We start from the raw sequence: 13,001 nt of genomic DNA on the forward strand, positions 1-13,001 counted from the left end.
ACATCGAAAACCAACCAACAAAAACAATGCCTTGCATTATAGAAGATTCCATCCTAGGAACCTACGAGATAATCTACCTTTCAGGCAGTTGCTCAGAATCCGAAGAAATTGCACCACAAAAGAGGATTTTTTTTCCCACGCTGAGATCGTACGTGAGAAAGAGGGTATCCACATAAGCTGCTTAAACACGCTATGAGACGGGCATGGTTCACACCATGAGAAGAATCAGAACTCAGTTATCCAGATTGATACGTTTGTCCACTTTCTGTCCTCAAACTACCAATTTCAAAAAAACAATATGTTGCAATTGTCTTTTAACTAAGAACTCTGAATGTGCATTTGACCACCTGCTTATTGCCTTGAGAAAAAAAATGCCAGTTTAAGGACACAACTTGTGAGAGCAACTTATCATCAGCCAGCCAAAAAAGTTGACCTTCTGTCCAGATGGAATTTGAAACCAGTACAACGCCACCATTTATGTGGCAATTGTGTCGCTTGTAGACAAACCATTGAAGGAACAATTTTCAGGTACGGACAGATTCCGCGGAAACATCATGAATTTTCAAATTGCAAGACAAAAAATTTAATCTATGCAGTCATCTACCCCTGTGAAAAGATCAACATCGGAAAGACCAATCAAGAAGTAAAACAGATAGTCCACCATAAATCCTGTATCAAGACTAAAACAACAGCTGCCCCACTGGTCGATCACTTTTGTGAGTTCAAACACATCGAAAAAGATTCGATGGACAGTGCTCAGCTTAATTTCACCAAATCCCAGAGGAGGCGACGTAGAATCCCAATTGATGAAAAAGAAGGCATTTTTAATCATGAAATTCAACACAGTCAGTCAAGGCCTCAATGAAATATCAGGACTCAATCATTTATATTATATTTCAAATTTCTTCTTTCTTAGAACATCAGACTGTCAGTTTGAATTCACTACATGTACCATTATAGCTTCTATTAGGCAATCAATTGCCTTTCCTTAAAAAACAGATGTTCCCGCGGGCCACTCCACCATTCATTTCCCATTGAAGACGGAGGTCCATGTGAGCCGTGAATTTCACTAAATTAAATAAGCGTTGTTTACCGGTGATGAATTCCATATGTGGTTTCAAGATCCTTTCTTTAAATATTAAATCGCGCAACTGAGGCATTCACTTTGAACGGAGAGGGCGGATATAACACCTAATGTTGCCATCAACTAAAAAGCAGACTCCCCGCATGTGTTTGTGTAAATTTCTGAGTTGTAAAATTTCCCAATTATGCGTTGGTTTAAATATCTGCCACGCTTAAATTATTACATAATTTGACATCGCTATTTCCGGGCTTCATAAGCCCTCGTCACATTTAATAGTGCTATTGTTTAGATACAATTCAGGCCATGCAGGGATATCAATTTGGTTTTCCTGGTACAGATAGAGAAATTATTGTGATGTTTTACCAATGAAAGAAAACTCAGCAGTCACCTCGGCGCGCAACAGTATTCGATTTGGGATCAGTTCCCCATTGAAGATATAAGGTAATATTTACCTTTCAGGTAGTTTTTATGCAACTTTATTGAGAGAGGTTGTTGATGACAAATCAAAAACAGTGTTATGTATATTCTTTTCCAGATATACATTTACCATCACCAGCCCAAAGCCCTGAAGAGAACCCCCAGTGACCTTTGGTCCCAAACACATTGGCTAGATCTATCTGAGATTCCACTCACTGTACATCTATGTGAACTGTAGAATTGAATTGTATAATCCTTATCCATCCATAATAGATAATTTGGAACCTGATTGCCAGTACCGATAGGGTCAGGTTTTTTCAATTACCATGATATGACCCTCCGGTTTTGAAATTATGGACTGGTTTGAATAAGTATGTGTCTTTAAATTTCTTTATGTTGAAAAGTAGCAGGATTATTTATATGTTTTGTTATCAAGGTTGCACTATTATCAATGATTTATTTGATTTACTAAATTAATGTGGTTTGTGTTAAAGAAGACTGGTGTGCCTTTTTGAATACTTGTCAATTGTATAAACCATATTTATTGAATGGGGATATGAACACAAAGGTCCAGTGTATTTACTAACTGGGCCTTCAGTAAAATTATTTTGAATCAAAAGCAACTACCTTTTTCAGTTGTTTTGACTTCTAACAGAGGCTTATGGTGGTTGATGTTAAGGACCCAACACTGTAGTACTTTACAGCCGGTGGGGGGTGAGGGGGCTGGGGTCAGTGCATTCAAGTGAAATACAGAGCAGCTTTGAAGCAGCCGCTCAGTGTTTTACTGTGCAGGAGGCCACCCACTGCACTTTTAAGAGGGATTAGAGATCACCTTGCAGGCAGGTGCAGTGAGTGACTGCACCTGCCTGCAACAAGATGTCTAGGGGGTCCATAGAACTCCCTTCACCCACTCTAGAGGGCTAACATGAAGGGGCGCATTGAAATTGCGCCACCTTTACGGTGGCACACTGTCAGTCCGCCTCCTGACAGCTTCTTTACCTTTGCGCCTACGTCTAGGATACGGTGCTGGCACAGACACAGAGACTCGCTCCTTTGCATGGGGCCATGCCCCCATGCACATGAGAGGACGTCTTCTCATGATAGCGCTGGGCGATGTGTGTGCCAGCACACTAACTTATCATAAAAGGGGCCGCACAACTGTCAGCGGCCGCTTCTGTAATACCAAAGTGCACGGGGGTGAACAAAGCAGGCGCAAACGCACATTGCTCCCCCGGGGCACTTTGTATAAGGGCACTGGTGAGAACGAAAGGTAGCATGGCAACTGAAAATGCTTGTGGCTTACCTTGAGCTGTGGGTTACATCTGTGGGAAGGCAGGATAGGTGTATGAAACTACGAATCCTGCAGGTCCAAAGGCACCATCCAGGGCAGGCAGAACCTGGGCCAGTATGAGCATTCTAAATATGTCCTTCTGCAGGAAGGCATTAAGAGAGTGTTGATCTCAGATAGGCATAAGTCCTCCATCCTATTTGGACACGAGGAAATAACAGGAGTAACAACTTGTCCCTATGTCTGAATCCTGAAACTTCTTGATCGCTCCTTTGGAGAGTAGAGCTTGCACCTTCTGCGACAGAATGAAAATGTGCTGCTCAGAGGGCTGGTCTTGTGTGCGAGGGAGCTGCTATGGTGCATTAAGAAACAAGGCATAACCATGCTGAACAAGATGGAGGACCCACCAGTAGGATGCGATGGTTCGTAACAACGGGAGAAAGTACTGATTCTGCCTCCCATCTGGCGGCTGTGCACTACTAAAGGCAAGCTAAGCTGCTGCCAAAGGGAAGAGGAACTAGGAGCGATGCTGCCAGGGTGACCTCCATACTAACTGCCAGACCCATGTTCTTGGCCACAAAAGGGCTGACTTGACTGCAGAGGGGTTTGGGGAGACTGGCGCTGCCTGTATGCCAGCCCCCTGGAGTAGCCTTTGAATCTCCTAGAGAGGAAATTGGCAGGGTTTGGGAGACCCAGAAATGGTGCTGTGGTTCTACTTCCCTTAAAGCATTTTACGGCAGAATCCACTTTTTCACCAAATATACGTGATCCACTGAAATGTATATCCACATGGTGATGGAGCAACCACAATGGTGCCAACCGCTCATCTCAGACAATCACTAGTATCAAGCCCAGCACAAATCACATATTTGGCTGTATCTTGACCATCTTGAATAGCCTGAACTAAGGAGGCCCTATGTTCTTCCAGGACCGCCAGCACAATTTCGCTGGCCATGTTCCAGAGGGCGCGAGTATACTGCCTTATTAATTAAACCGCATTGACTGACCTCAGTGCTAGACTAGCCAATGAGAATGTTTGTTTTCTGAATGCCTCAAACCTCTTTGTCTAGGGAATTGAGATTCACCTTGCTGGTGGAAGCCTGGACCACCAGACTTTCTGGGGTAGGATGCAGAGTAAGAAAATCAGGGTCCCCAGGAGCCTGTCTTTGGCATTATGCCAGCTGCCAACTCCCCGGCAGGCAAGAACAGGGTTTGGACCAATTGTAAGGTGTCAGCAAGGGTTTCATGGAACCAAAGCAAGGTTTCCGATGCGGCTGGTCCAGGATGCAAACATTCCGCAAGGACATTTGTCTTTACAAAGGCAGTAGTAGCTCCAAAACGTTAGCCACCCATTGAATTATGAATTACCACAGCAAAAAAAGCACACTTCTCCTTTAGGGGCCCAGCATGTGAAATCAACTCTGCATCAGGGGAAGTATCCGGCTTACTGACTTCCTGTAAGTCCATGTAAAGATTATCATCATAATGTTTGGGGGGATAGTTGGAGGTAAAATCCTCCTAATTATCATCATCATCTCTGGGCAGCAGCAAGCTCTGGTTAGAATTGGAACCAAAAAGACAATGGACCCTCTGAGAGCATCTAAAAATGTGTGGCAGCATGGGCTCAGGTTAAGGTTGTATGCGTATCAGGTGAGCTGTAATGGATTTGAAGCCTGACCGCAGTCAGAGTTCAGCCAACACTAGTCGGTACCAGATTCTCCTCCGATGACAGCTTTTATGAAGGAGGGGTCAATAAGGGTCTTGAAGATGGGGTGGAAGCCTGCATCAGGGACGGTGCTGTACCAGCGGCGGGTCCAAGGGCCTCATACTGTGCCAAGGATGGATAAACTTGCAGTAATTGGACTGGGAGCCCCTGTGGATCCTTTGGGCCCAAAGTGTCCCAGAGGGAGTCGAATTAGTGGCAAAGATACCCAACATGGCTTCCTTAAAGGCATTGACCTGTTATACCATTGCCAAATGGCCCAAGGAACTCAGGGCACATCGGGCTAAAGTGCAGGATTGGCTCCTCCGGTTTGGCACCATTACACCCTTGTAATTTGTTTTTAAACAGATAGGGAAGATGGGGTCTAGTCCTGCTACACTTCTTTATGCTTCTGCTTAGACTTTGACCAAGAAGGTTATACTAGTGGGAGCGGGTCTACGCCCTTGTAGGAGTGGGAGTTGGACTTCCACAAGTCTTGTGACTTCTTCCCGTGTTCGGCCACATACAGCTTAGGGGTCTTGGATTGCCTTCCGGTGCATAAGGGCGCACTCATTGCATGGCTTAGTGCTCTTCCCTGAACCAAAGCATCAAGAACACACCTTGTGCAGATCCGTGACTGACAAATATTTTCTGCAGTCATGGCACGGTTTGAAGACTGGAAGACAAAAGGTATGCTAGGAACTAAGGGAAGAGGGGGTGAAAGGGAAGAGGCACGTCGGGAAAGGTAGGTGCTGAAGGTAGCAGAAGAGTGAATACTCGTCCAGGGATAGCTCCAATTAGGAGCAAGGGCCCTCACACACCCCTGGGGGTGTCCTGCTTCAGCACAGGACAGCTCCTCGTTGGGCCGGCGCTGCTGGGCCACGCGGGGGGGGCTGTTTGCCGGAGGTCTTCTCGGTTTTTCTGCCGTGAAGCTAGATGATATGTGTGGACAAACCTGTGTGGAGTGAATAGATGTGGGAATGTGCGAGTGCAGTTCAAAAATGGCTCCAGGATATCCCTAAGGGAATTTTATTTGTGGAGTATCTGGGCCATTGATAAAAACAGACTAAAGAAATCACAAACTGAGAGGGGGAATTCGACCTGTGTCAGTTCTTGTGAAATGAGCAGAAAGGTCAACATGTTTCTTGCCTTTTTTAAAAGTCCAACAGGATCTCGGCAATTCGTCAGGACCTAAGAAAATCGTCTCCTCTCAAGGGGGCGGCAAATAATATGTAACAGAGGGCAAACGTCACATCCCCTTATGTTAGGATGCTATAGTCGTCCAGTTATGTTAAAAAATATTTTAAATAAAAAGTGTGGTACAATGATACCTTCTGGAGATCGATGCACTGGAATGATTTGATAGTTATGCCCCAGCAGGGACAGGCCGGCATAAACTCATAAGTCACGAGGGAAACCACTTTGTGCCCTCGCTTTGTGCCCTCGAGGTTCCCAGTTCGGGGCCTACACATCGCCAGTGGTCCCAGGAAGCCTTTCATTTTAGCAGGGGACATTGTTTCCTTGGACATTGCATTGAGTTTAGGAAGTTATCGAAAGACCAAAGAAAGTGGGACCACAGATCTGTATCTGTATTTGAAGGCACGGAAAGAAAGGAACCTATGTCAGAGCTCAAGGAATGCGCTTATATACAGCTTTGCTCTGTCACTTCCGGTGCAGAACGAAGCCTATGCGGAGCAGCATGACACCACCTAATGTTGCACAGAAGCACTGCTATGAAAGGTTTCCTGACCCAAGTCTGCTGCCTGCAGATAATTCCAAAGGCGAGTAATCTGGGGTTACAAGTATCCATCAGGAGGAGTTTGTTTCAAATGACGAAAGTACGCTAAGGTCTAATCAATCTTCTTGCCTAAGTCGAATCAACAACAGAGAACCCACCCTCTTTTACCCGTTTTTTTTCCATAGTTTCTTTTTATCAACAAAAGGTTATCCACCACATAGCATGTGTTTGTTGAATACAGTTAGCGAGTTAAACACACAGGTCAAGATTAAGTATCTTCTTACTACTTAATTCAGTGTTCTTCAATTGATATGCATACATTAACAAGGTAGTTATTTTTTACAAAAAGAGCTGGCAGTCTCAAGTGAAACAGGGTAGTACATTCAACATTCACAACCCAGTGATGTAGCATGGTCATTTGACACAGAGTCTGACACCCCTGTTCTTGGGGCTGTGCATGGGTTCCCCCTGTATGTGTTCCATCTGTCCCAGATCTTCTCCAACTCCCTGGGACAGCCCCTACTTTCATAAACAGATCTCTCCGCTATCATGCACCAATCCAAATCATTCTTCCAGTCATTAATACATGGAGTCGTCACCACCATCCATTTCTATGCAATATTACGTTTGGCTACCACCATACCCAGTGTAATACAGGTTTGGTCGGCTCGTGACAAAGCTGTGGCGTCCCAAATGTTAAGGAGGCACATTTTAGCCAATAATGTCATAGTTATATCAGTGATCTCGTTAATGAATGTCAGGATAGCTCTCCAGTAGATTTGCACAGCAGGGCATTCCCACAATATATGGAAAAAAATACCTATTTGGCCACATTTCCTAAGACACTACACATCTATCTGTCTGCCCATTTTTCACCTTATAGTGCAGGAGGTTAGTCGGAAACGTAGTCTTACAGCGACTTCCGTCGGTGAAGCCAGGGCTTCTGCTCAGTCTGCGTCTGGAAATCTTCCAAATCTATTTCTCAGCATTTTCGAAGTTGGGAGAGTGTGTCTGGTGTGTTCTTTATAAGTTTGCGGTATGTGAGTGAAATCGCCTTGTTGGAGAGGTGTTCCTCCAGCAGTCTTTCCTCCAGTGGAGATGGTTCTGGTAGGGTTTCATCAAGGGGCAGCACTGCCTGGAGGGCATGTCGAATTTGTAGATAACGGAAGGTCTCAGAGGGGGCTAATTCATATGTTTTTTGTAACTCAACAAATGGAATCACCCCTCTGCCTGTACACAAGTGCCTCACAGTAGAGATCCCTATTAAGTCCCATTTATCGAATCCCTGCCTTTTAGCCATGGTGCCTATAAGTTCAGCGTCCCATTAGAATGTGGCCGGCGTAATATTATTTTCCCAAACCCGTTTTTGCAGGGTCGTGTTCCAGAGGGTGACTGTTCAAGCTGTCGGCCCCTCCAGTGAAAGATGTTGTGGATCAGTGTAAAGTGCACGGCGATGTCCTCTCGGCCGGGGGACTAGGTGATCGATGCAATAGGCAGGTTCCTCACTGGGCTTATGAGCCAAGTAATTGACCGTCGTTAGTTGGGCTGCTGCGTAGTATAATTGCAGGTCAGGAAGGGCTATCCCTCCATCATATCATCCCCGAGTTAGTTATCCCAAAGCAATGCGTGGGGATCCTCCATCCCACAGCAAAGTCCTAATTTCGATGATTATTGCTTGTACGTGTCGGGCAACGGGAAAGGGGTGTTCTGCAGCACGTAGAGAAAACGGGGCAATGCCATCACCTTAAAGAGTTGCTGCTCTTCCCAGTAAAGAAAGTGGGAGAGATCTCCAATGTCGCACATCACTGTTAGGGTGGGTCAAAAGGCTAAGCAGCTTTTTAGTTAGAAACGTTTTAGGGCCAGTAGTGATGTGAATACCCAAGTATAGAAAACTCTCCTCTGCTATATGAGCCTCACATCCCGGTGGAAGGTGGTGCACTGAGCCATGAAGGACGAAGATCACCGATTTGGACCAGTTAATTAGCTATCCGGAGTATTCCACAAACACAGACAGGATATTCATTAATCTGGGGATGGAAGACCGAGGGGAGGCAACGAAAAGAAGAACATCGTCGGCATACAACGAAATTCTGTCTTCCCAGCTCTCAGCCCAACGCAGGCCCTGGATCCAGGGGTCCACTCTGATCCACGCTGCAAGAGGTTCAAAGATCAAGGCAAAAATCAGGGGAGAGAGAGGACATCCCTGAATAGTTCCTCGACGGAGAGGACCTCGACACGTGCCAAGGGTTGTGAATATAATAGTCACAGCCAAGATAAAAAAAACGGGCCAAAGCCCACATGGCAAAATAAATGCCCATTCTACGGTATTCTTTTACCAGGTTTGATTAGCTTCTCCACTAATAAAATATTATGAGCAATGTAGTGGCATTCTGGGCATGTACTGCAGGTCTCTGCAAAAACTACAGTTGATGGACAGAATGCAGAACAATGTCATACATTCTCCCCAGTACAGAGATCTGGGTCTAAATCCATTGTTTTTTTGCTCACCATGCCGTTCCAGTTTGAACCAAGCCATATGCAAATCAGTCTTGACCCTGTGCCTCATGGGAACAGTCCAGCCAGAACCGCCAAGCCAGGTCCTCCCTGGACTGGAAACAACCATCCTAGGACCGGTTTCGGGGTTTCACCCCTCTTCAGCCAGGATAGCTTGATTCCAGTGGCATGGAGAGCACGGGAACCACGTCTGAGCATACCCTTCCCACTCGGGGTGACAAATGCAAAAACAACAACTGATGGACAGAATGCAGAGCAAGGTCTCTGCAACAGTGGAATCATAACCTGCATGGAATCCTTTTTATATACTTTCATGTTCTTTTACAGATATGCAATGAAGGGTATTGTGATCTGTGGTACCAGCCACTACCTCCTGCTTGAACAGGGTCATTTTTGTGACTTTGCTGCAACAAAACAAAGAAAGAAAGAAGCCACCAGATTTCCTGAGCACATCACTCAAACTCCAGGAAGGCCATCAGCCACTACTATCCACAGCATTTAATGTGCTGCATGAAACAATTGCAAAGAGGTGCACAAGTCCAGCACTACGGCATTTGTATTAGTGTGCAACTCTTAGAGAGGGAACATTGGAGTCTGAAAAAAACTGTTTTAATTAGGTAATCTGGCTTCTGACAAATAAATCGACCTGGACTAGAACGTAAATAAGCAACAATGCTCAGCACCTAGTAAAAAAAAAACACTTTCATGTATGGTATTTTGCTGTTTAGGGTAAAGCAGACCTGAACGCAGCTGATGAGATGGAACAAGACAACAGTTGCTGATAAATTCAACATGAGCTGTTAGTTATCTGCCACGATCTCAATAGATTGTCTTGCATTTTACAACATACAGTGGAGACACCTGATTTGACATAGGTACCCTACTCTTGGTGATAGGGATCTAGGATTCAGCATGGTAAATAAAAGTTGCACACAACTGAAGTAACGTCTGGTAGATACAGGGAGAGGGAAAGCGGGAGCACATGCAAAAATAAATAAATCTAACAAGGAGAATGTGACGTCCTCCGCTGTGGACCTTCACAGAAACTGCAAGCTGGAGCCTGGAACTCTCTTGACCAATCAGCGCGCTATACTCATGCAGTGAGAGCAGCGCACTGATTGGAGGGAGGGGCCTCACTTTGCACTCCACAGTGTCCTGGAGGCCTGCACGGACTCTAACCCAGTTGTCTTAAGACAGCTGGGTTAGAGATGTTTAAAGTGCACGTGTGGCTGGCAGTCTCATTAGGACAGCTGGCCAAAAAGAAATGCACACAAGCGCATAGAAAGCCCACCTTTCGCAATGCTGCTGTCACTCAGCAGCGACCCCGTCCCCGTCTTGATGCTTGGCTCGGGACTGGGATGAAAAATAAAATGGTAATAAATTACCATTTTATTTTTCTTGGGGTTTTGGGGGATTTTAAGTGGGGCGATGCTCCTCTGCTCCAATGGAAGAGCCGCCCCTGCAAAACTGACAAAATAAAATCCCCGTTCATCTAAGTAGCTGTAGCCTAGACTACCTAGTCAATATCAATTGCTATTAGGCAGTGAATACAAGCCACAACCTAAGTGTTTATGGTGGCGGATAATTTAACAAAAATGCCACTTTAAAATGACTGAACCTAACTCGCTGCCATCGCGAAGCGTTGCGCATTCTAAAATCCGATTCAAGTCTCCAAGTTGCCTGTGCAGTTGCCAAGTCTCTTGATAAAATGAGGATCATTAGAAGGTCCTATTGAAAATGTAGTTGTTTGTAATCTTTTTTGACCAATCTTTTAGTCTTTTTTTAATTAATTATATGTTTTTTAGCTTTGACTATAGAGTAATTTTTAGCAGTGTGACTGCATGGCGGCCATGCTGCGCAGCTCCATCATGGAATAGGCTCTTGCTGACACAGTTCTAACCGCTCTGGAAGCCATTTTAATTGGTTATATCAATGGCTAGGAACATTAGCACAGTTTAAACTTGATGATCTGTAGTTAATGAACTTCGGTATGCTTTTTATCTTGTTTCCTTGTACTGTATGCATTTGCACTTCTATGGTCTCAGTGACTGAAATAAAGTTTTATGATGATGACTGAACCTAACATAAAACAAAAACAACTGAGTTTCGCAGACTCACAAAGATGTGAAAGTAAATAAATGAGGGGGAAATGTATTCAAAAGTTGGGAATCTTACTGGAAATCGTCAGGTGTAGTGTGAACAATGGGAAAGGTGTTATACACATTAGGTATTAACACAGACTACAACTGTAAACACTGAAAAGGAGGAGCAGCAACATATTTAATCTGAATGAGGGCCATTAAACATCCTTAGCCGCCCTTTTGCTTCCGAATCTAGCCCTGACAGAAGGGAGATTCAAAGGGTTGCAAACTTCAACAGCCCTGAAAGGAGGAAACCGAACATCATTTCACCTCAGAAATCTCATTTATCTTTAGCTTAAAAAATAACACCCTCACAAAGCAGACTTTGGAAAAGTAATATTATTAAACATTTTCTTTACATATATATTTCACATTACCAAAATGCTCTTTTTTTACAGCAGCTACAATGCTTGTATACAGATGCCACGAGATAACGATAGGTTCAAGAACCACAGACATATGCAGCTTGAAAAATGGTGACAGGTCTTCATTGAAAAATACGAAAACATGTAGTCCAACAGGTTAGACAAACAAGGCTATTGGCAACAAAAAAATCAATTAACTTTTTTGTAAAGGAAGCCCAGGTAAGGCAGCCATTTTATTTTCAAGATATCCATGGATATACAATATATCGATCTACGCTATGTTACAAAAAAGAAGCATAATGATCATCTTGTCGCGTTCATATACCGTTGACAAATGTAAGGGACCGTTTCAGCCAAAGGAACTCATATTTACAAAATATACCCATTTATATGCCGCCTTTTACATAGATATGTACACACGTATATTACATTTAAATAAACAAAACTGTCAACTGTAAGTGAGCATGATGACGGCATTTCTCTATTACTTTTTATTTTAATTAAACAGAAGTACTGTGATGTGAAGCCTTGAAAAAGGTGCACTTTTAGCTCAGCAACTGGGGTTTCCTTGGGAAATAATAAACCCGTGTCAAGCAAAGTGATTTCCACACACACACACACGCACACAGGTTATTACCAAAAGTCAACCCATGTTTATTAATCTATCAGCTGCAGAAACTTTGCAAATGACTAGTGGCATGCATTAATATTCTAAGGCGCACTTTTAGAGCGCTATTTACATTTAACATATGGCTTCGGATTTCCACAATTCGACCGACTATCAAAAAGTACATATGTGCATCTGGGAAGTGCAATGACATGCCACAGTTTGTGTGTACTTCAATTCTTTTTTCATGTTCACTTTAATCTGGTAGAATATGACAGTTTGATCATCACATGCTGGTAGATCATTGTCTAAAAACGGGGACTCTCTCCCCATTTCCCGCCAAATTCCGGATATCATAAAGTAAGTTCAGTTTGGGTTTTTCTTTTGTTGTCATCCATCTGGGATGAAACTAAAACTTTAAAAATGAACAAAAAAATACACAGATATGTCAATGTGCATTATAAACTTTATAGATAGCATGTACATTTTTGGTAAATAACATTTTCCTAGTCTTTTGTATTAAAAATATATAAAAAGTTGCAGTTAGTAATCAGAAGCTTTGATGGTTGTTTGTTCGCAATATTAGGCGATCGTATCCCACTGATTCCAAGATGCTTTTATTCTTCACAACCAGATAAATTGTTCGCAGGTCAGAAACAAACTGCCTGTAGCAATACCTGAGGCGCTGATTTGTAGGCAATCCGTTTCAGGTGAAACATTGCCTTTTCTCGGAATATTATAAGCTCACAAAACGATGACTGTTGAGATATTCCTTAGAAGTTACAAATCCACGAGTTTTCATTGTTCAGAAGTTCTAGGCCTGAAAAGCTTAGGAGGCAAGTCATCGGAAGACGCTTGCTAAGCCACACTGCCAGTCATTCGAGGGTTCCGGCACGACTTCTTCCAAGTTAAGCGCTTGACTGATGTCTTCTCGTTCCTCCTCGTCCTCTGGAGGAGCAGTAACCTTATCTAAGGAAAAAGAAAAATCACATTGTGTATTAGAACATATTAAAGGCTGTAATGAAAAACATTCTGCCATTTTACACGTTAACTAGAAAATGTTTTGAGCTGCCTTCTTGGCTTTAATTTGTCTTTCCTGCGCCCTTAAATGTAATTTATTTGCAGTTGTGTACGATGGTTAGCTG

At 43.6% G+C, this 13,001-nt stretch overlaps 1 protein-coding gene across 2 annotated transcripts in view; it reads right to left on the minus strand.

Annotated features, from left to right (window-relative positions):
* Positions 1-11,208: 11,208 nt before the first annotated feature.
* ZNF236 (zinc finger protein 236) overlaps positions 11,209-13,001 on the minus strand; it is a 1,017,074-nt gene continuing 1,015,281 nt past the window's right edge. For both annotated transcript variants that reach the window (XM_085606997.1, XM_085606996.1), the window contains one exon: positions 11,209-12,825. In XM_085606997.1, coding sequence (XP_085463123.1) covers positions 12,698-12,825 — 128 coding nt within the window. In that variant the 3' untranslated portion in view covers positions 11,209-12,697. The remainder of the gene's footprint in view (positions 12,826-13,001) is intronic.

This window comes from Triturus cristatus, chromosome 5_2 (assembly GCF_964204655.1).
Source record: "Triturus cristatus chromosome 5_2, aTriCri1.1, whole genome shotgun sequence".
Classification (NCBI taxonomy): Eukaryota; Metazoa; Chordata; class Amphibia; order Caudata; family Salamandridae; genus Triturus; species Triturus cristatus.